The sequence below is a fragment of the Esox lucius genome, chromosome 8 (genome assembly GCF_011004845.1).
Source record: "Esox lucius isolate fEsoLuc1 chromosome 8, fEsoLuc1.pri, whole genome shotgun sequence".
NCBI lineage: Eukaryota > Metazoa > Chordata > Actinopteri > Esociformes > Esocidae > Esox > Esox lucius.
Window position 1 is genome coordinate 22,746,668 of NC_047576.1, and position 24,574 is coordinate 22,771,241.

Consider the following 24,574-nt stretch of genomic DNA (forward strand, 5'->3'; position numbering starts at 1 on the left):
AATAATTGTCTGATCATAGCCAGAAACCACAAAATCTAAAACTTAGACATCTCCCGACTTTGACATTCTTGTTATCCCAGTCCACAGTATTATTAAGAGGTGTTTGGCTTGGATGTAGCAGCAAGAAGATATTCAAGCTCAGAAATGGCCAAACAATGGTTAAGAAGTTTGACAAAGCACCTTGCACAACTGCTAAAGATCTACAAGCTGACCTAAATGACAGGATCAGCCTACACCATCTATGAGACAATTAACCCATTGAAAGTTCAGGTTAAATGGTAAGAAGCCCAGTAAGACCCCACTGCTAAAAGAGAGACAAAAGAAAGGCCATTGAAGGTAGCAAAAAAAAAATCTAACAAGCCTAATTACTTCTAAATCCAAACAATGAAACAGAATTGGAGCTCTTTGGCAAAGCAGATCAGTGGTATGTACACAGACGACCAAATGATGTGTTTGAAGAAAAAACACCCTAATTACTGTCAAATGGAGAAGGCTCGATTTAGATGTGGGTTGCTTAGCTGCCTCTGGTACTGGGGTACTTGAATACCAAGGTGTTTTGGAGCGCATTGTTAAGTTTCCAGAAACTGGGTTTTTATCAAAGGGTATTGACCACATTAAAAGCACTTAAGCACTAAAGAAGAAATGTTGGGTGTTTTGATGGCCAGTGTCAATTTCTTGATAAGATTTAAAACCTATGGTGATAGCTGAAATAAGCAGTTGGGAAAAGGCATTTGTTAAACATGGCAGAACTGGATAGGTTTGCAGCAAATGAGTGAGCCAAGTCACTAGTCAAAGAAGTTCAGGAACCTTACTGACAGTTACAAAAAATATTTAACTGTAGTTATCTTTGCCAAATGTTGGGTACCAATAATGTTGCCCAAGCGTCTCAGTAACACAAAATGATTCTAGGAATAGTAAAATGTTAATAAAAACCAATGTGAAACCAAAATATTCTACATTTTTTTTACTTAATTTTGATGGAACAGGAACTTATTTTCAAATAAAGTAAAACAAAAAAAGTCCACTTTTAGATAACACATTTGGTTTGTGAGATATGGCCTATGCAGTGTCACTGTAACAGTCTTATTTGCTGTTACATATTATTTTCCATTTCCATTAGGCTGTTGTAAAGATGAGAGTCTGGACATCGGAGTGAAATATAACACATCTTATTATTCTGTGAGACCATCAATATTCAGCATGAACAACATTTATCTCTAGCGGAAACATGTTAGAGGAAGTACAAAATCTATTTAATTTTGTAACCTGATATCAGCCACTGCACAGTAATATCAGTTAAATTATTAAGTGAGTTTTGTGTCTATCAATTTCACACGGTGTCTTTGGTTCCTTAATTCAGAAAACTGAGAAAATGCAATAACAGGTAAATGATACATTAGACTGAATGATAAAGCATAATAACCAACTTCTGTGGTCAATGTTGAGAGGCTGGTTTGCACAGACCATACTTGACTCACCAGCTGAGGAAGCCTGTCGACAGAGAACATTTGTTTGCAAAATGTGCAGGGAATCCAAACAGGCTGTAAATGACTTAGTCCAGAACTGCTGCCAAACAATGCCCTGATGAGTACATGCTGAAGCAAAGGATTTTCTAATAAGAGATGCAGTGAAAACCTGGCCTGAAGATCCCTAAAGCAATTCTTTCGTAATTTCTGTTGCTTAAAATGGCTCTTGGAAGGCTGGGGCTGATTAAGTTAGCTTTGTATCTGTTTGCCCAGGAAGAATGACAACTTAAAAGTCAATTATATCATCGTCCATACTCTTTTTTTTTAATGAAAAAACATTTTAGAAATGTAAGGTGAGCAACATGAGTAATAGGGCACATGGGTGCATAATGTTGTATGATATGGTCAGTATACTATGAATAAATGCTGTTGTTCGGCACACCACAATGACCACTGTGCCATGGAATAGTGATCATTTGTCACGCATTCCCATGGTCTTAACAATATAATTAGAACAGTAAATACTGTAGTAGAAGGTCTCATATACCATGGCGTTCAGACAATCACTATTTGTATATAAACCTGTTACTTTTTATCATATCCATGATATGGTCTCATATACAGCTTTCAGAAAATCAGCATGTTTATAATATAGCATATGGTATGTTTGAAATGCATTATAACTAATTGGGCCAGAGGACAAGCTGTTTCCTCTCAAAACCTTTTTAATCTCTCCTATTTCTTTGTTAGCTTACCTTAAGTCACAGTTAAATAGCAGCTTGGAGCACTGTTTCCTTGTCCTTCTCTCTCTCTTCACTCTCTTTGTACATTTGTCAAGTGGTTTGCTATTCGAGCTCTAGGGATAGAAGAGTAAAGCAGTTCCAGTGACTCTTGGTTACAGCCTGGTTCATCTAACCACCTGACTCTGAACCAGGGCTGATGCTCTTGTCGGAATGTGTCGGCATGTTGGCTTGAGAAGAAATCATCCTGGAATATTCCTGTCCTTAGGAAAAACACATTATGTTCCAATTGTATATTCAAAATGGTTGTGTAAATGTAGAGATCAACATAGCTGCTGATAAAAGAGGTAGAGGTATCAAAGTCATCCTTTCACCCACATCCTAACCACATGCTTCTCACCCTGTTTGGACCCACACTTTGGTCTGATTTTGACACTTTAATCTGTGTCCCAATACATTTTTCCCTCATAGGCAGAAATCATACTGAGGGAGACATATGAATACCATTCTCTCTTACCAGAAGTACTTATCTAAACTTCAACTAAATGTAATTAGTTAGTTTCACTTTTTTCTCACAGAATCATAAAGCTATGTACACTGTTACTTTTTTCTCACAGCTGAGCATTGTTTTTCACAGCTTCAGTGACAAAACAATGGCATTTACGAGGCTGACACCTGAACCAACGTCATTTCACAATGTATCATTGTTGGAAATAAAATAAATTGATTTGTGTTTTTACACACCACGCCGGGTGGAAACTGCCATCTCAATAATAAATTGGTGCTGATCTACTCTTGTCTATTCGAGGGGACAGGTGGCAGGAAGGGGGAACAGAGGAGAGACAAAATGCCAGAGGAGCCCCCTCAGAGGGTTTATTGATTTCTCTGCAAAGCCTTTTGTTCTCCCTCGTAATAAAGCAGGTATTGATTTATTGGTGGACGATGGTTACCATTTGCCTGTTCTTGTGTTCGCTGTTCCCAGTCTGCCTGGCCCCCAGGAGGGGAAAGTTTTGTCAGAGAAAAACCTGGGATCTTATTTCCTGTGTCACAGTACAATGGTTGCCCTGCAGCCTACGCATTAAGACTGAGTTGAGTATCGATCAGGGTTTCTTTACATTGTGTGTTTGTTAGGAACTCAGGAGGCTCTGTTGTGTTTTCTGATCTGTAGATCTTCTGAAAGCGACTGTCGACTTTTTCTAAAAAGCAAGCCAAGCAGTACCATTGACTTCATTATCACTCCCTTTGATCTTCCACAAGAACCTTAAGTTGGCTTAATGACTTAATATATAATTGATTTAGTGTATGTGATTCAAACAGGGCTTTAAGTGTGACAACACTGGTCAGTGTGGCAGATTTACTGTAACATTTAAAGTAACATAATGAAATAATGAAATTATCTCTCTTCTATGCACTATTATATCCTATTAAGCTATGTTCAGTTTAGAAAAAAATACTAATAAACAGCATGAATGAACACAAACCTGTTTCTATTGGACAGCCATCAATTAGCTAATTAGGTATGAATCTTTTGATTGACAGCTCAGGTGAAAGTCTGATCTTCCTTAATCCAAGCTTTGCCTTTGCTCTGTGTCATGAGGGACAAGCCGGGCCTTTTGCAGTACGAATAAAAACGTTTTACAAGACCGCAATGATGAATTATGGCGAGCTGTCCAACTCTGCAGTACCAGGACAGGCTTTAAAACCATGCCAAGAAAATGCAGATAGCGCAGAAGGCTTTTAAATATCCTAATGAACGTCATATACCTGGAGATCTCACTGGCATCCATAGCACAATTACTTAGGAAGGTGAAGGGTTTAATTCATTGGAGCTTTGATGTGAGATGATAGGATATAAAGTTTTGGTCTTTTCTACAATCAGCAGCCAGTTTATTAGGTTTATTAATTTCACAGAAATGGACCGCTCCTACAGTGAGTCATGCACTTGTGGCTGTCTTTATAAAGCTGACAGAGGGGTATCAGGGCATTCCGTTACTGTTTGATTGATCATTGAAATGGACATTGCTGTCAGCAGCAAAATGCCATCAGCTGCAGTCGTTGATGCTACTGGATGGTCCACAACATTCCAAAACTGTGCAGTACCACTGTGGTGTGCTCTACTTGGCATCTTGGAGCAAATAAATCACTGGTCTCCGAAAAGACATTTTCCACGTCTATTAGCAAATAACAAGTAGTATCTTCATTAGGCACGCAATCACCAACACAGGAAAATTGAGAAGTGGAACAACATTGCCTGACCCAAGTAATCCAGGTTCTGTTGACTCATCCTGAGACAGTTATAAATTCAAAACACATCTCCCCATCAAGCTTGCTCAATCGTGTTACCTTCCTTAGAGTTTAGCTTCTGAAATGAACAGGGCTTGATAAGAGGAGCAGACATGGAGGTGACAGCTGTTGACCTTCATAGCTGTGTGACCCCCTCATCTGCTCCACTGGACAGCCATTGTTTTATATATGGGCCATGTTAGTAAATGACATCTGACATCTTATAGTCATAATATTAATACTGTATGTCTGGATCTGTGGCCAAGTAATATTGAAGGGCATCACCCCTGGCCTCTAGCGGGAGCTGCTGTAGTGTCCAATGGTCTGCTTCAATTCTGTCTGTGTCAGATGAATGGGGGGACAAAACCTGGGGGGGAGCTAGCCACTATTCAAATGGAACCAGTGGCATGATAAAAATGTTGGTTCACTTTAACATGTCCGCAACGTGTGTTAGTGGATGCTTGTGTGTGGGTGCGTGTCTATGTGTATATAGTTGCCAGTGTATATGGTTGCCAGTCTTAGAGTTGGGACGGTGGCGAGACAAACAGAAAGACATAATGGCACTCAGACAGAGAATCTTTATTTTTTTATCTTGTTTTATTTGTTTTAACTTTGTTTTTATTGCGTTTTAATTGAGTTCTACTGAGTTTTATTGATTTCCTTAGCGTAATTGTTTTAACGTTGCGGTTCAGTGAGACGATTCCGCGAAACGGTTGACCGCAAGTAAGTGTTCTGGAGCATTTTCACTTTATTTTTAATTGCCTTGTAATGATGGACTCCTTGGACTTGGGAGTTTTTATTTTATTTTATGTATATAGGAGCTGCAGTTTCAGAATAAAGATTAACATCAGGATTTCAAATGTGACGATTGTTTACTTGCTGAGGGGTACAGAGAGGATGTTGCTATACTAGGAAATCCACAGCCTCCTACCTTTTCCTTCTCTGCACCATTGGTGCATCGTACTGGGCAGATGGGGGGTCGCCACTGGGCAGAATATGGTTGATACACAGGCCGCTGTCTAGTAGGGAGATGCGTGTACTCCCCCAAGGTGTCAATTGCTGACAGGTCTCCTTTGGAGGGTGTGCAGAATGGTCCGCTCTAGGAAAGACCAGACATGGAAGGAGATTCTTGTCCATTGTGGAATTAGAGGGTGACTATCTCCTCTTTCTTATCCTCCTACAATGGGAATTAAAATGCTCTGCTGTTGTCAAATAGCTGTGCTGCGTTGGAACCGGATGTGCCTGCTCCGTCAGCTCCTGTCCTGATTTTCTCTCCAGTGGCTGTCCCTCGCACATCCTGGTCGGTTTCTAGATGAACTGTGCCGGCTATGGTTGTTGGGAACTCGATGTTGAGAGATGTTCTGGTCCCTGCTGCTAATACTCTCTGCTATCCTGGTGCAAGAACACAGGATCTTACCACTTTTATGTTAGTTCTATAGTTCTGGACTATATATACACATTATACATGCATAGATCAGCATCTGTTTTAAAAACTCTGGTATTAGTCTATCATGCAGCATTACGTTTTATTACCTTTGCAGGATTTTGTACACACCGTTGTCTTTTATAGACTATTCTTTGTTGAGATCCTTTCAGAAAGGCCAGGGATTGGTTAATGTTTGTTTATGAGGCCACCCTGCAGAAACGTCCTCATTATCTTTCCTTAAAAATGAAGACTGGATAGTAGGTACCTCGGGCAAGTTCTGAGAAAAGAAAAAACCTTGTACCCCTTCTTAGAATCTTCTGCAGGACAACCTTGAGTTTAAGGCCACTGTGCCTATAACACAGTTAAAAAACAGTGAATTGTACTTGCTATTAATGTATTTTGAAATCTGTTTTCATTTTGTATTTTTTATGGTTTATTGTTGTAATACAGGGCAGCACTGTAAATGAGATCTTGGTCTTTTTTCCCTGTGTAAATAAAATATAATAAAATAATATTAGTTCCTGCTCACATTCATTGTAAAACTATTTTCCCAATATAATTAAGGCTTGAATTGTACCTGGCACAAAATCTACTAATCAGTTAGGACATAGAGGCTTGTTAACAAACCACCACATAGCTTAAATAGAGGTTAATGAGTATTTGATGAAATTCCTCTATCACGTTTATTTTAATTCACTCACTTAGTGATTTAAATTGATGAAAATATGTAGATCTTCTAACAAAGAGATGTGATAAAAACTGTTCCTCAGAAAGTTGGAGTCTTCTCAGTTGTACTTTTTCATGATGTTTTAATAACAAGTTAACTACAAAACTGATTGACACCACTGAATTCTGGTCATTATGGAAAGTTCACTGTCACTGAAGCAAAATAACATATAAAATAGTTACAAACAAACAGACAGTTTCATGTTTCTGAAAACATCCTCCAGCCACCTTCTTTATGAGTAGGTTTGAATTTAAACAAGATGGTCAAGTGTTTGTGGAAAGACAGAGAGAGAGATAAATATTTTAATACTAAATCTGCATTTGTTTTCTTTTGTCAGTTATTTTTCTAGGACCAAAAAGCACCAGCTTTCAGCACCTCCCAAGTCACCAACATGAAAGGGAAATCGAACAATTTAGTTGTCCTTTTCACCCTGACGTAGCCATTTAGTAAATAGTTTTACAGTCTGGTAATTCAAAGAATCAAAAAACAAATGAAAGTCAGACTACTGTGCCGGTACACCATTCGGCCATCCAATAGTTCCCCATTGGACTTTTATCTCCCCCAGTTATCCCGTAATAGCTGTTAACTACACAGCTTGGTGGTCTCATAATCCAGAGAGTTGGGCAGGCGGTTGCTGAAGGCCTGCAAAGAGGCGTGTATGCGGACCACCTCATTGGCAGTCAGTTTTAACCGATGTCTGAGCAGACAGGCAAACAGGTCCAGTCTCTGCTGACCGGGAGGGGACAGTCTGTTGACCCGGTCCCTGATCTCCAGCAGCTGCAGCAGGGCTGTGTCCTGGGAACCCTGAGTGTACGGGTAGTCCAGCTGCAAGATTAAGTCTCGAATTGCTTCCGGGTCAAAATGCATACTGTAGCCAAACACCTGGATGCTGTTGATCTTCATGTAGCCCAGGTTACGAGACGGATCCACCATTTCTAATGGCTCATAGTAGAGGCTTTCATTTTCGGCCCCCCCTGGGCCTTCAACACCCTGTGTCTTTATCCGGCTCCGCAGGTAGATGTGAATGGTCTCAAAGAAGGTCTTCCACTTGTTACCCAGCATCAGGGTCCAGTTGAAACATTCGAGAGGCAGGTCGAGTTTGGTGGCCGTCCAGTCTGGGAAGCTGTTCTCACTGACAGGGATGTACCAGCTCTCAGAGTGACTGCCCCCGAAAGGGTTGATATAGAGAGTTAGGACTGGCTCTAAGGTGCTGTTTTTGGTGAGGCAGATCTGGAGAGACACACCCAGCAACATGTGGACAAGGTTGGACTTATACTTGTTGCTCTTCAGTGTTAGCAGCATTCTCTTCCTCCATGATGGGTCGAACCAGCTGTTGAGACGCATGTCATTACTGATGAAGATTGCATGGACCTGAAAGGAGGTACACAGTTGTTATTTTGGTCAGTGAATCTCAACTGTCTACAAATCCTTTAAATGCTAAAAGTTAAAGTTGAAATTCCATGAGAACATGTCAGACCTTTGTGCACCTTCAATAGGAACTTGTAACCAACAATATTTAAGTGAAAAACAAACAATCTTGTAAAAATAATAATAAATAAAATAAACCTGTAAATGTTTTGGTTGCATAGGCGTGCATACTTTCGAATTTAACCAATCACATTTTTCCAAATCATGCACAAAGCCAATTTGCTGTCACCTGACCCCTACCTAGAGTATGGTAGCCTAGTGGTCATGAGATTTGGGCCAGTGAAGGAAAAGGTTGCGGATTCCAAACCCTGAGCTGACAAGGTGAAAAGCACTTTTTTGTCCCTGAGCAACAACCAATTGGTCCCACATCATTGCATTTCTTTAGCATAATTAGCTATTTATTCTGTTAAAATAATTGTTAAAGAAACGGAGCTATTGAAATGATCTTAATCATTTAAAGGTACATTTCAGGAGAGGGATATGAAATATTTTTGAATCATGGAACATTGTGGGAGCTGCAAACCAAGATAACTGGAACACTGTGAAAACCATTATTAAGAAGAGTAAGCAAGATGGCACCACCAGGAAATTGTAAGATCAAGACGTCCTTTCAAAATGAATAACTGTGCAAAGAGGAACCCTACATATCCCTACATACCAATGTGCATATTTTCCATAAGTCTGAGCAGTGTGGTAGAGTGGCAAGAACCTCCAAGCCGGGACACATTTTGCAAGAACACATTAAATCTCCCCAAACCAGGTGGGGAAATTAGTTGTTCTGATAATACTAAATTATACCTTTTTGTCTTTCATTTAAAAACATTATGTTTGGTGGTTCATTACCAAAAGTACACTGTACCTACTGTCAAGCATGGTGGTGGTAGCATTATAAGACTATAAATGCAATAAGGCTGTTTCTCTTCAACTGGAACAGGGGCACTGGTCAGGATAGAGGGGACAATGAATTGCATCAAATATCAAGACATTTTGCACAAACCCTGCTGCACTCTGTTAGAAAGGTAAAGACCAACTTCACATTTGAGAACAATGATCCAAAGCGCATAGCCAAATCAACAAAGAAATTGCTTGCAAAGAGGAAAACCAGTGTTCTGGAATGGTGTAGTTACTGTAGGTCCCAGAACTCAGAACTATAGAACATCTGTGGACTGACCTAAAGAGGGCTGTGCATAGGAGTTCCCCTTGCAATTTGACTGAGCTTGAACTCTTATGCAAAGAAAATTGTGAAACAATGGCTTGATAGAGGCCTATTCAAAAAGTTACAATCCAAACAAAAAGTGCTTACACAAAGCATTAGTTGTGGGCTGTGCACACATACACAACCAAGGCATTGACAGTTTTTATTATAGTTTTTCCTTGTCTGAGGATTTATCTACAAGATACTATTAAAGGTGAAAAGGCTGTGATATAACTTGTCTTTATTCCAGCCTTTACATAAACAAAGCTGCATATTCTATAAGGGTGTGTAGACTTCTGATATCCACTGTACTCCAAGGAAACTATTCAAATAAATTATCCGGATTATATTCCAATATATCATGTTAAAATATCTTGACACATTTTTTCTTGAATTAAAAAAGCAATTAATTTACCTCCAACCTACGGTCAGATCTCTGCAGGAGGTATTTTAGCTCTAGGTCCTGTAGGTCAGTCTCAAAGCCCAGGTAGTTCTCTGTAGAGTCAGCCACCATGGGTCTGCAGGCCCCCTGGATGAGGGTGTAGCCAGGGTTGCAGCTCCCACAGCGAGTGTGGTTGTCTGGGGCACAGGCTGCACAGGCAGTGCCCTCTCCAATGGCACACGGTGGGGGCAGCTGGCAAGAGCTGTGCTCGTAACTACAGGAACAGCTGTGGAGCTCCTCAGAGAAGGAACCCAGCTGGTTGTTCTCAGAACAGTAGAGGAGAGATTGGAAGTGACTCAGCCAGTAGGATTGGGGCCTGGGAGGGAAACATTGACAATATACAACACAAAATGTACACCACCAATTTATATACTCTACTGTTCAAAAGTTTGGGGTCACTTAGAAATGTCCTTGTTTTCCATGAAGACATACATGAAATATGTTTGAATAGGAAATACAACAAAATGAAAAGAAAATACAGACAAAATTAGAATGAATCATTTTAAATTAAAATAATAATTGTGTCATTCAAACTTTGCTTTCGTCAAAGAATCCTCCTTTTGCAGCAACTACAGCCTTGCAGATCTTTGCCACTCTTGTTGTACATTTTTTGAGGTAATCTGAAGAGATTTCCCCCATGCTTCCTGAAGCACCTCCCATAAACTGAATTGGATTGATGGACACTTCTTACATACCATACAGTCAAGCTATTCCCACAGCTCAACAGGTTTGAGATTCGGTGACTGTGCTGGCCACTCCATTACAGACAGAATACAAGCTGACTGCTTCTTCCCTAAATAGTTCTTGCATAATTTGGAGTTATGCGTTAGGTGAATTTCCGGGTGGAAGAGGAAATTGGTTCCAATCACGCGCCATCCACATGGTATGGAATTCCTTCCTTCCTTCTTCAATATCACTTTAACCCTGTAAAAATCTCCCACTTTACCACCACCAAAGCTCCCCAAGACCATCACATTGCCTCCACCATGCTTGACTGAAGGCGTCAAGCACTCCTCCAGCATCTTTTCATTTGGTCTGGTGACTGGTGTTTTGCGGGTACTATTTAATGAAGCTGACAGTTGAAGAACTGGGAGGCGTCTGTTTCTCAAACTAGACACTAATGTATTTGTCCTCATGTTCAGTTGTACACTGGGGCCTCCCACTCCTTTTTCTGTTCTGGTAAGAGACAGTTTCTGTTGTTCTGTGAAGGGACAGTACACAGTGTTGTACAAGATCTTCAGTTTCTTGGCAATTCCACATGGAATAGCCTTAATTTCTCAGAGCCAAGAAGAGTGAATTTCTCTAAGTGAGTGAGTGACTGACTGACTAACCCTATTAGTTAGAGACGCAAACTGCCATGCAGGGGACTGGTGCTCGAGCCTCGCCACAGTGAAAACAAATTATGCATTAGGATTTGTTCAGGATAGACAAAAACGTTGTTGGTCACAACCTTCAGCAGCTACATTATAGTAAGCCAAAAATAAAACTGTTTACGGTGATATTGCGACTATTTCGATAGTGAATTTTTGATGTACGCATTCATGCATGTTTTTTGTGGTAATACAGATCCCAACCCCTTGCGCAGTAAAATTGGAGGGGTTTTACTTGACGAAAATGTCAGTTCAAGAATGAAAGAAACACTTATAATCTAAGGCTTGTCTGTTTACTTTTTTTTGTTCAACAGTGTTTGTCAGTAAGAACGATGAAAAACGAATGTCTGTAGTAGACATTGAGAGAAATATCGTATAATTATGACTAAAAGTGGCTAAAAGTTCTTTTTGCATATACAACTGAGCCACCATTTCCCTGCAGAGTATTTCTTTATAATTGTCAGCAGTGGAGCTGGCCCCAGGAAGTTAAATTAGTCATGTGTCCCTCATCCGTGTGAAGAACAGTGAGCTAAGGGGATGTAGCGAGCCTTTCAAGTGTTTTGCGTCATTCTCAGGCAAAGTGACAAACATTCCACTTACTCCATCTCTCTACAGTCTATGGACATTTCTGATTAAAAAAGGATAGTTATTCATGTTTTTCCTCACAGCAGCAGCAAAATGTAGAAACATGGCTCCCTCTTTTCCCACGCCAACAGAGAGAGATGGAGAGGATCGCTATTAGTTTCCTGGATGGGTGATTAAAGTGTAATTGGAGCTCAGTGGTAAGAGGTGTAATATGGGAGCAGAGCGGGACTCTCACCGTTCTCTGGGTAGGCGGATGTGAGGCTGCTTCTGGCACCTCTTGCTGAGACTGAAGAGCTTGAACACCACTCTCTGGGCTCGTCTGAAGAGCACTCTCATGCTGTTTTCCAGCTGCTCATAGCGCCACTGAAACACACCATCCAAAGACCACAGGTGCTGGATCGCCGACACGTTAAGAAAAAAGCTATGTGGGAGTCTTGTCAGGAAGGTCTTGAACTCATCTGTTGGTTAGAGATGAGAGATTTTTTATTTTTTCATGTTTTTATGTAATAAGAATGTCATGGGGAGATTTGTGGAGGCAAACCTTACTTAACCCCTGGAAATAAAAAAACAAATCTGCATACAGAATTGGATATAATTATTATTTTTCTTGCAGATTCTGTAAAGGGAATACAACCAAATCATGCATGTTGCCACATTCCTTTAAGCAAAAATGTAACTGGTTCTGAAACTGACATTTTCCATGTTCGCATTGTTACATTTTTCCTGCTGGCATTGCATTCCACGGATACAGCAGAGTGTTTAAATGTATATGAGTTTTTTACCAAAGGACACATTTACAATTTACAACCAACATCTGAAATATTCTTAATTCCAGGCACTACCTTGCTCTCCCCTCTTAAAACATACTCCTTGAAAGCAACTGCACTTAGATATTTACAGTATCACACCCAAAAACTATAAGGATGAAAAGGCCCTATATTCCGACCTAGCGAGGCAATAATACCCAAACATTACGTTAAGTGCTCTCATTCATATGCTGTTACAACGCCAATGTGAAATGCTGGACTGGTAATAAATGTGCTTTATGGATGATTAATCTGCTTGAGACATATTGTTAACTACTTGTGCAAGGAGATGTAGATTTTTTTATCCAATCCTGTCCAGTTGTGATTTGCTGTACACACAGACCATGTGCCAAGAAGCCCAGATCTCAATGTGAATCATTATGATTTACACGGTTTCAAATGGAAATCATGTCTTAGATACACACTGAGAAAAGGTTCTCACCTTTAAATGTGACATTACAAAACATATTTTATTCAGATCACAATCCCTATAAATTATGTTTAGATGTGACTGTTTATCTTTTATGACTTTCCATTGATTAATTTGTTAACTACTGTATCAACTTCCAACCTCACAGATAAGGTAGCCTAAGATATTCCAAAGATATTTTCTTGTGTAGAAATGTGTCTAGTACACATCAGGCCTCACCACCGAACCAAAATAGAGTCAGGTGAGGATTAGACCCAGCACCTTTCTCTTATGCTAATTCTGCCAAAGGGAACAATATCTGATGAAAATATAATTAGCTAGTCAACTGATATTATGAAGTATTCTTAAAAAATATGCATTATTTTTATTCCACTAATAGTATGAGTCAGAGATCTATATTCTGTCTACAGCTGAAGATAAAGCATAATTTAATTCAAGAATATATAACAATTGAGTTGCAGCTCTCACTAGACTGCAGCTTAAAAATGACATACCACAATATTTAAAAATACAATTGCATAACATTTGAATAGGGTTAGGATTTCCAAATCGTAGTTTGGAATGAAAAAAAAAAAAACATTCAGTGCCATGGCTTTGCATTGGACATGAAAATATACAGCTCTGCAAAAAAATAGGAGACCACTGCACATGGAGCTGTATATTTGGCGAACAACAATATGAGAACGCTATTGGCACAAGATCATGGGCCACTCATCACCTCTATTCAAATTCTTTATTACTCGGAGAGACAGTATCACTAGAAAGTTCATATGAATAGCACATTATTCTCTTTCTTGTAGGACAAGACAATTGGTTGCATTCTAAATGAGGAAATGTTTGTTAATACATGATTTTTCTTGTAATTGGTCTTTTAATAAGACAGTAATTGAGCAAAATATCAGAAATGTAGACTGTGATTTTAGTAATTTGTGTTTTTTGAAACATAATGCTGCAATACACACACACACACAGTATTTTGTCTTTTGTTTGTGGAAAAACAAATAAACTACAAAACAAAATTCCTTCTTTTCTCACCCGACTCCTCAAACTCCTTGTATAGTGTCCCCCAAGTCTCAGTGATCCTCTGCAGGCTGTCCTCCATGGCTTGGATGTCCATGTAAGGACAGTTGCATTCTGGGAACTTGGGATCACACTGGCACCAACAGTCATTTTCCTTACAGACAAAGCCCCCCTCGCCGTTACAGGCAATGTAGCTGAGAGCAGCCTGGACAAAATTGTCTTTCAGGTAGTCAGGCAGGATAACCTGCAGGCCTTTAAAACATCCAAACAGAGTTGGGATTTAGTACCACCATCATGGTGTCATGGTAATCAATAATAGGTAACAGTTAGTGAATAAAAAAACAGTTCAGATTCAGTTGTTAGAATGTAGAAAAGCAGAAAAATGGCAGAATGGTGGTCTGAACTGTCTGAACATACCTTGCAAGTGAACTTTGTTTTCCGGGCTCTGAACCAGAACAGAGCTGACAGAATCAAGGTTGTCATAGTTACTGCATCCAAGAGGGCCTGTCCGAGTCTCTGTTACCTGTGGAAAAACAAACATGCTATGAATACACATTCCTATTGTCAAGTAACTAGAGGAATTTCTCTTAATTTCAAACTCTTTATTCCTTGAGGAATGTAGCGCCTGTACTGACGTCTTCCCATATTGTTGGTTTGGAAGGCTTTTTTTGGCTCAGGCCATGCATTTAAGACACATGCCAGGTAAGTCAATCAAATTTATTTTAATCAATCAAATGTATTTATAAAGCCCTTTTTACAACAGCAGTTGTCACGAAGTGCTTTACAAAGACACCCGGCCTTAAACCCCAAGGAGCAAACAACAGTAATGTTGAATTTCAGTGGCTAGGAAAAACTCCCTAAGAAGGCCGAATTATAAGAAGAAACCTAGAGAGGACCCAGGCTCAGAGGGGTGACCAGTCCTCTTCTGGCTATGCCGGGTGGGATATTAAGAGTCCAATTGGTATAATAAATACATTTCTCTGGGCTAAATCCAGAGTCTATTTGATTTTAGACTAGGTCAGAAGTATGACCAGGTGGACAAGGACAGGGACAGCAAACGGGCCCCTCAAACCAGGTAATCCGCAGGTGTGGACCAGGACCTCATCTCCTCCTAAAATGTAAAACTGGAGGAGACTGAAAAAAAGTTAGTAGTGCATTCCTCATATCCCCCAGCACAATAATATAGCAGCGTAACACCTTGGAATTGAGACGGGGGGTCCGGTGACACTGTGGCCCTACCCGGGGGAGGCCCGGACAGGGCCCAACAGGCAGGATATCATTCCACCCACATTACCAGGCATCAACCAAAGGGACACCCACCAACCGCAACCCCCCTGAATGAGGGCCGAGTATTGCTAGCAGGCGTACAGCCCAATTGCACAAGTGCGCAACAGAGAGTCAACAACAAGCCAGTGACTCTTAGTGTATGATGTGCTTTCCTGGTCTTTTCAGCACTTTCCTTATGGACGATTATCCAGAGCATTTGTTATCCCGGACTTATTAACTATGTGGTCAACCCATCTGCACTTTACTTCAGAATAATTCTGGTTTTCCTTTCCCAGGTCTATAGAACCCAGTTGCTCAGGCTTCCTGATTCATTTTGTAATTTCTTCTGTAATTTGTTTCACCTAAGCAGAGCTGAGAATTTGAGATGGATTATAAGCACTTTTTTGTTTCAAAATCTATCATAATCGGTACTGTATTTGACAAATGGCAACAAATCAAATTAAGCATTGTCTATGTGACTGGAAAGCGTAGGCACCATCCCCTAAGCCTATCCCAGGCTGCTTCTACCGCTTCTCCCACCCTTTCCATTAAAGGGAATAAGGTCAATCTACTCTTTAAAAAACAGAACAAATAAGCTGCCAGACTGAACAGTGTCTCTCTGGCCACATATAAACACGCTGCTGATCAGCTCTTCCTTGTGTTCAAAGACATATTTAACAATTCACTACAGCAATGCTGTAGTCATATTTGTTTAAAATCATTCATCATTGTTCCAATACCTGAAAAAAAAAACAGATGGTGCCCTGCCCAAACAACTACACACCAGTAGCACTCACCTTGATCATCATGAACATATGAGTGCATAGTCTTGTCCCATCTCAAAACAAGTGCTGATGCCTCTTTGACCCACTGCCTGAAGAGCCAATAGGTCTGTGGAAGACGCTATCAACATTGGGCATTACCACATCCTCTAACGCATTGATAACAAATTTAAGGATACCGCTTATGGACTTCAGCTTTGCATTCAATGCCATCTCCCCAGAACTACAGTAAGACAAACTCTCCCAGCTGAACATGCATTCTTACAGTTGTTAAACACATGTCCTCGGGACCTCACTGCTAGTATCTCTGCATCCCGGGTGCACATGCTACCTTAATACATCACTCTTACATTTCCCTCGTTTGCTCAGCATTTACCATTAGTACCCGAACAACTATTATCCAACTATCATCCCAACTGTTACATACACCATATCTAATACTGTAACATGTCAGCCCTCCCCTATTTGCCTTATTGCACATTTAGCATTGCCATTTGTACTGCATCTGCCTATAAGCGGCAGACTCAACACCCAGATGTACCAAAAGATTTTCGCCTAACTCGTCCTCTGTCTTGTTTTGACCTACGCTGCTGCAATTTCTTTTGCATTCAAAACTCAAACCTGTTCCTCGATTACTGAAATCCGAGGAGTAACCACTATTATCATTGACCTATCTGTTTTCAATTTAAATAAATCGCAGACTGTCCGCCATGCTTGATAAATTAAACTTTTACTATAGCCTGTAGGAAGGCACACGAAAACATCTCTTCTTTTACAGCATTTAAGCAGAGAAGTTGTAATGCCATTATTGAATTGGTCTTATGAATAGAGCACAGTTCTTCCAAAACTGAATTAAAATGTTCTGATATGTTGCAACCTAGGTATGAACTAAAAACTTTCAGGAAATGTGTTATATTCAGTTCAAAGAAATAGTGAAACCATGCTAAGCCCGCCCTGAACAAGTCTGTGAGGGGAGGTTTACAATAGAAATCTTGCAGCTGAGAATCAGCGTCAATTTTTTTTAATAGGCATGTTTCCGGACCTCCAAAGAGGCCAAATGAGATTGGAGGTGTGGCCTCGCGAGACTAGATTAATCCTAACTGGAGCCTAATGGAAATAGATGCAACTACTACAGGGCGGGATTGCATCCAGTTTGCATTGTACAATACTAGGATGGACATGAGCACTCAATATAATTTTATTCCTTTACAAAACATGATTCTGTATTAAGAGAACATGTTCCCCATGAGGGAAGAACCCCTATGCACCATATGCATGTCTTCTCCACATTGGATTTCAAATAAAACATTGACTAACTGGTTAAAGTGCAAAAACTGTCAGCTTTAATTTACATCCATAAACTGTGAACCATGTAGGAATGGCAGCCCCTTTTAAACATACCCCCATTTTAGTGAACAAAATGTAATTGGCCAATTGGCTGCTCAGATGTTTCTTAACCAGGTATGTCGTTGCATCATTAGTTCATGTACAAGAGATCTAAAAAAATGTCTACAGGTGACCCTTGGTGTGGCATTTGTCTCACAACATAGAGAGGCTGAACAATCTGAATATCATCCGACACATAGCTAAAACAGTGTTACTATATTGTATGTTAAAAAAAATTAAGCACAGGTGAGCTCAGCAACATATTTTTGCTGAATGCGTAATGGGATAGATTCAAGCACATGCTGCAGTAGCAACAAGGTAGCAGCTTAAACCTATGGAACACACTTGCCTCCTTTTTGTACTTTTTAGTATAAATACTACAATTACATATTTCTGTGTTATGCATATTCTTTGAAATGATGCTCTGTCAACCTTACACCCTCTGTTGCCCTGAGAATTTTGAATATGCTTTGCCTTATGATGAAAGACATTAGTATGGTTACATGAAGTATCAAACAAATATGAACATGGAAGACCACTACTTCTAATGTACTTCTGTAGTGATACATCACACCAAAGTCAACACTTTTTGGAAAAGCTACCCTCTGCTGGGGAGATTCAACAAAGTGATAAGAATGTGTGTTCCCTGGTGAGATGATTGTTCAGCCATGGTTTTCTGTCTTGTGTGCTCTGTGATTCAAAACCAAGCCCCTAATACTCACGTTCCACAGGCCCCTTAATGACCATCATGCACAGCTAAGAGTAGACACTGAATCACGACAAGCAGACATACACAGGACATTGCAGTTTTAAAGTACATTAACGTACGCACTCTCCTCTGCTCCTTTCTTTTCACCAATAGACAGCCCTTTATTGATGACATAAGTTCCTATTTTAAATATATTCTTATGCACCTGTAAAGGAAATGGCAACGCTGCTGTTCTTATTATCTACCACAAAAAAAAAATCAACAACACTAGAGAGGTGGTAACGGAGGGCCTCTAACTCCGCCATGGCAGGTCTTTTCTGGTGTATTGACTGAGACATCTCTCCTGACTATACAATAGCAAACCTTTTCTATAAAGCCTGATCATCTGTTGCTTTTCCCTCATTTGCAACATGGGATCTATTTCCTCCTCTCTTTCTGTTTAGGGTGACATGGTGGAGAGGTCCTAATTGATTGCCATTTTTCTCTCTTTGTCGTAGTGGGAAAAAGTTGTCAGCCCAGAGATGTGCCCAGCTATGACCTGTCACAGGGCAGTTGGCAGGGGAGAGACAGATGGATGTGGCGAGAAAACGAGGGTCAGTCCATCAGCAACACAATCTAACACAATCCCAGAATGCTGAAAGAGGGAAAGACAAGGGATGCTTGTGATGCTATTCAAAAACCCTGAAGCCAGAAAAAAACAGGATATCCAGGAAAATGAATACAATTTGCAAATAAGAGAGACAGGGAGACCATCTGTGTGCAATGATTTTGCTATTATTATACAAACCACATTGTTTAATCACTAATTTCCTTCATATGGGATTTTCCTGCTGATAAGACTGTGCGGAAATGAGGAACAATGCAGAGTTTTGGGACACTTGAATATTGAATCTATACAGAGCATTATTTGATATGCCATATGATAGCCCATATGACACAACGCTGACTGATGAGCATGGCATTCAATTTCCTCTATGAATAGCAGCTGCTTTTTATTGCAGATAAATTCTGGTATATTACAGAATGGTTAATGGCACAATATTCACAATCTGTAGTTCTGTACTGCTTCTGGAGTTTTTTCACATGGAGCACAGAGTGACTGTGTTCCAGCAAGCTTTCAGTTAAGCCTTTACTCCTCAACATTTCTTGATGACCACCATGAATGGAATTTTGTACCAGAAATGAATGTCAATGCCCCCTTGTCGGGCCTTAATCCCCTCCCCAAACACAAATTAATTTACGTCAAAGATGCTGTTGTAAATATAATTCTCCTGGGATATTAGGCAAAATCCTGCATCACCATAACGTTTATTTAAATACAAAGTACACATACCAGATTAAACAAAACATTCTTGTTACAGTTTTAAATACACCTTTTGTGAGATTTTGCTTGCTTGATGAGACAGATTTGCAAAATTCATGACCAAGGTTTTTGTTTTGGGACCATTTCCTTTTGGAAAGAAACAGTGCTGGCTGATTGCCCAGTCCGCACAAACTGAACGAACGACCAGCTGGGTTGGGTTGACACAAGGTATATTATTGACCGCAAAGTACCCTGGGAGGAAGAGTTAACTTTTTTAGCAACACAGCCCATGTTTAAGCAACTGCTAACTGAATAAAAACAGAGTGTTTCAGGATATCTTTTTGCACAGTAACCCACAATATCCTAGTGAATTTTTTACTCTTTTAAAATCAAAAGAGTAAAATACACTATGTGGATAAGCTAAGCTAATTGGCTTACATCTGTGATCAATTGTATTGACTCTGATTAGATTAGGACTCCCCTGCTTAATAGTGCAATTCAAAGTGAAGAATCCACTATAAGCGGAAATTTACCTTCAAAAGAGGTAGATTGTAGATTCCAAAGCCAAGTGTCAAAAACAGAGATGTATTCAAAGAGACTCAAGGCTGAAATTCAAGCAAAAGGTGGTCCCACCATGTTTTAACTCAGGGGGATGTTCACTTATTTTAATATCATTTTAATATTTAAATCTTTATTTATTTATTTTTTCACTTAGATATTCTGGGTAACTGTGTGTAAATAAAGCCTGATACAGTCTGATTTTATGTGTTTCATTTCAGGCAGTAAGGCAACAAAAGGTGAGCATTGTGAAAAGGCCCCCCTTTCAAATTGTTGGGTGACTTTCTATACCCACTGTATATTCATATACATTCATACGGTAGGCCTTTCTAGTGGCTGACTTTTACTCTACAAGAGCAGCCGTTAGCAGAGCTGATATTACACTCTCCTGCTGTAGCACTTTGAAGCTTATGATTGGTCTAGTTATTTATGGGTTGGATGTAATTTTAGGAGAGAACAAGAACATTCCTTTGCTGCTTAGTTTAGAGAACAATAAAAGCAGTAGCACTGTTATCTTGTAGGCTACAATGCTGTCAACAAATTTGTTGTTAATCTTCCTAATATTGCCGAAATGAGCATTTTGACAGCTAGTTAAGGTGTAGAGGCAGATTTATGTCATCTTGCCTAAGGGAGACATCATTATCTATTAATTGTGATCTGATCAACCAATTCTCATTGTATGCAATAAGCAACGGGCTACAATATAAGGGAATGAATGTGCTTGTCAGCAAGAATACAGTTAAACTTACTTTAGTATTCTATTTCTTCCCAATTTTGCCAATATATTAACATGAGATGCCCAGTCCACAAGTGAACTGGATTTACTTGGGTGAAATGCATATACAACAGAATAAGAAATCAGTCAGAGTAGCAATCTCACTTTGTTTTTTCACAGTTTATCATAATGTATAAGAATTTCCTAGATAAATATCTAGCTTGTACTACATTGTTTTCTTTTACATTTTTCTCTATTTGATTATTTTTATAAAATATAATTGTATTGGAGTTCAGAAAATTATGAGACCAGGACATATTAGCTAGCGATTCCTACTTCAATGCCACAAACCTGGTGGTGGTCAGTTGGTGCTACAAAACAAAAGATGCTTTAGACTGCTGCACACCCTACTTAGACAGTTTTTTTTACGGTAAAGGGTCATGTTATGTTAGTTATTTTCATACATTTTACTTATGATACAGATATACATTTTTCTAATTGTTGACATAACACAGACAGCAATAAATTGAGTGGAAGGGCAGAAACATAACAAAATCCAATGACGCCATAATGGGAACATTATGTAATACCAGGAGCGTCTGACTGGAAATATATATGAATGTACGGTACACAGTGTTGTGAGAGCATGGTTACTGAGAAAGTTTCTTGCATTGTTTATCATTGTGCAGACATACTGCCAACCATCGCCTGGGTCAGGTGGTGATATTGCAATCAATTTAGTCAGACAAACAGGCAAATCATAACAAAAATGATCCTTGCCACTCCAGTAGCAGCATGAGTCATTACTCATTACAGCCAAAACCTGCCCTGAACAGAAGTTGTGAAGTAGCATGCTGCCCTGTAACTTTAAGAGAGAGACAATTTCTACAGCACCCCACAGCACTAACAGGCATTTCCTCTGAAATGCAAAAACAAATGTACCCTTCACATGGCCACAACGGGGGGGCCGCAATCGTGGCATCGGCAGCCTCATCTGCTATCCTTCTGCCTGCCCCTGTTCAATTTCACATTCACACGGTGGAATGCTTGGTTCTGACTGGCCCAGGCAGCACGGGGGTCGACGCCCTGTGGAAATGATGCGTGTGCTAAAGAATCCCTTGTCGCCTCACTCTCTGTGATTACTCTGGTTCTCTGATGGAGCTCAACCTCTCCGCCTCCTTGTTCTCACCTGTCACTCTCAACATATCTCTGCCTTTGAAACATAAAAAGCTGGGGCTGACATACACACACAGAAACTACTCCCAACAGAACAGACAAAGAACTGAGTCTTGCTTTTGGAGGAATGACTACCTCTACTGTGATAGAAATGTCTGACCTCCCAAAAAGCTTTCTGCTTTAGGGAGCAGACAGCTTTGATAGTTGTTATTCATAGTTTGTACCATCAAAGGCAAATGTGATGGACATTATACTATAGCGACATAAGACGTGGAATTATCTTCATTTCAAAAGGGTATATGCACATTATTAACTATTATTCAGGTGTAGAGTATACCTACAGCAATTTACAAACAAAGGAACTGTAGCACATGCACACTATAATTTATCCTGACATCTTTTTGTTCAAATTCTGAGGTATTTATATCACTTCACTGTTCATTTTCATCCCACAGGTTTTGGCTCAAACAGTACCTACTGTCCCTCCATTTCAGTGTTTGAGATACCAACTTCTATTGTATATTTTGTTGCATTTATTATTTCCTGATTTTCTAATGTACTTCTTGAATAAAGGTTAATACTAAGTAAAACTACTTCAGTAAATAATACTAAGTAAATACTAAGTAAAACTTCACCTACTGATCAACACTCTCAACAAACTGCCAAGTTGACATTACTTTCAAAGGGGCATTCCAATTGTGCTGCTAAACTTGAACAAGTGAGATTGTTAAAAGTCTTTTGGAAGGTCAGCATGTTTGTGTACCATAGATTTGCGTTTCTATGTGATATCTTGATGTAATGCAGCTTGTTTACCTTGATGGCCGTTGATGCTATCTGGATGTGGTGCAGCTTCCGCAAAGTGCTCTCTCTGTCAATGAAATAGGAGGCAGCCAGCTGGTGCAGGACCTCTAGAGTCACACTGGACGAGTTGCCAGAGCCAGAGTAGTCACTGACCTCTGCCTTCTTACTCAGCTTCCTCTTGTCCACAAATATTGTTAAGGCCTCTTCCCCTGAAAACAGAAAGACAGCATTGGGACAGTGTTCACTTGCATTTTCTGAACAGCATGCATTTGAACTGCTAGGAAAATATTTTCCGGCTAACTTGAATTTGGCACAATACAATTCTCGCATTATAATAAATTATAAATGGTACACTAAAACAATGATTGAATCTTGAAATTGGAGTTATTCTGAGAAATATAAGAGAAAAAAATCTTTAACCAAGCACGAAGTGTTGCTAGCCAAATTCAGTCCAAGGAAAGTTATCTTTTTTTAAATTTTTGGACAAAGAGCTAAATTCCAACCACATTAATCAATAAAGACAACCCAATTTAACAAATCATACAAAATGACTTTGAAACCATTCATGCAATTCAAATGAACAGAAATGCAACTGATGCAAAACAAGTTAGTACACTCGTGGGCAAACATTCCTCCCCGTTAATGTGAGAGACTGATAGACATTTACAAGGACCGACTACAGGAAGTTATTTAAGGGGGTAAGCAATACCAGCTACTAAAGCAAGTGGTGTATTTACCTTTTCTGCAACATTAAATTGCATTTCTGATTATTCATTTATGAATAAATCATTTAAAAGTATTATCTTTCTGTGTCATTTGTTAAATCCGGTGCTGAAGTGCACATTACATTTCCAAGTGTCCAATAAAAAGAAAGGGGGGGGGGGTGCTCCAGGGTGTGTACTTTTTCGCATTAATGTAAGTACTCAACACTCATACATTCATATTTTGTAGAGCCACATTTGACTGCAACAACAGCTTTAAGTATTTTTGGGGAAGTATATACCATCTTGGCACACAGTATGGAATGATTTTAGCCAATTCGTCTAGGCATATTTGCTCCAGTTAGTTCAGGCTGGACGACGCTTGTGGACCGCAATTTCCCAACATTGCCACACATTCTCAATAGGACTGAGATCAAGAGCTTGACTTGGTCACTGTGGGACATTAACATTTGTGTTCCTGAGCTACTCCAATGTTGCTTTGGCCTTGTGCTTGGGGTCATTCTCCTGCTGAGAATTCTCTTTCATGTATTTCCCTGTATTTTGCGCTATCCGTTGTTCTTTCATGAAAAGCATCTCTACAGCAAGATAACATATTATCCATGTTCAGGTATCTGTAAAAGTTATTTCTAGGAGACTCTCTGCAATTTGATAGCTAAAAGAAAAATAGGAACTCAATTACAACCACAGTACAACCAAACATAGCTAAACAAAAAGTTTGGATTGTTCTACAGAACAAAGAAACCAATGGTGTATTCAGCAATGGGTAACAACCAGGTCGGCCAAGAACAACAAATAAATTACCACAGTTGTGAAAAACAACCCTAAAATAAGTTTCAATAAAATCACCAACAACCTTCAGAATGCTGTTGGGTATGTGTCACAAACTACTGTTCAAAGAAGACTTCGGCAGCAAAACTATAGCCTACAATTCAAGGTGAAAACCAATAATCAGCACCAAAAACAAAAAGGCCGGATTAGAATTTGTTAAAAAGAAAAGATATCTGCTAGTACAGATTTGGAACAGAGTTATATGGACATGCAAGTGATGGAAAGGCAAAAGTGTGGAGAAAAAATTTACTGTAGATAATCCAAACCAAACCCCGTAATCTGTGAAGATACAGTGGGGAGAACAAGTATTTGATACACTGCCGATTTTGCAGGTTTACCTACTTATGTATTACTATTATGTATTTTTGTTTTAGATTCCGTCTCTCAGAGGTGAAGTGTACCTATGATAA

General features: G+C 39.6%; 1 protein-coding gene across 3 annotated transcripts in view; it reads right to left on the bottom strand.

The window, feature by feature from the left end:
• Positions 1-6,747: 6,747 nt before the first annotated feature.
• Positions 6,748-24,574, bottom strand: part of brinp3a.2 (bone morphogenetic protein/retinoic acid inducible neural-specific 3a, tandem duplicate 2) — a 78,598-nt gene continuing 60,771 nt past the window's right edge. For all 3 annotated transcript variants that reach the window (XM_020048777.2, XM_010895114.3, XM_020048776.2), the window contains exons 4-9: positions 22,627-22,823; positions 14,336-14,441; positions 13,934-14,170; positions 11,898-12,120; positions 9,681-10,023; positions 6,748-8,013 (exon numbers count right to left, since the gene is read on the bottom strand). In XM_020048777.2, coding sequence (XP_019904336.2) covers positions 7,225-8,013; positions 9,681-10,023; positions 11,898-12,120; positions 13,934-14,170; positions 14,336-14,441; positions 22,627-22,823 — 1,895 coding nt within the window. In that variant the 3' untranslated portion in view covers positions 6,748-7,224. The remainder of the gene's footprint in view (positions 8,014-9,680; positions 10,024-11,897; positions 12,121-13,933; positions 14,171-14,335; positions 14,442-22,626; positions 22,824-24,574) is intronic.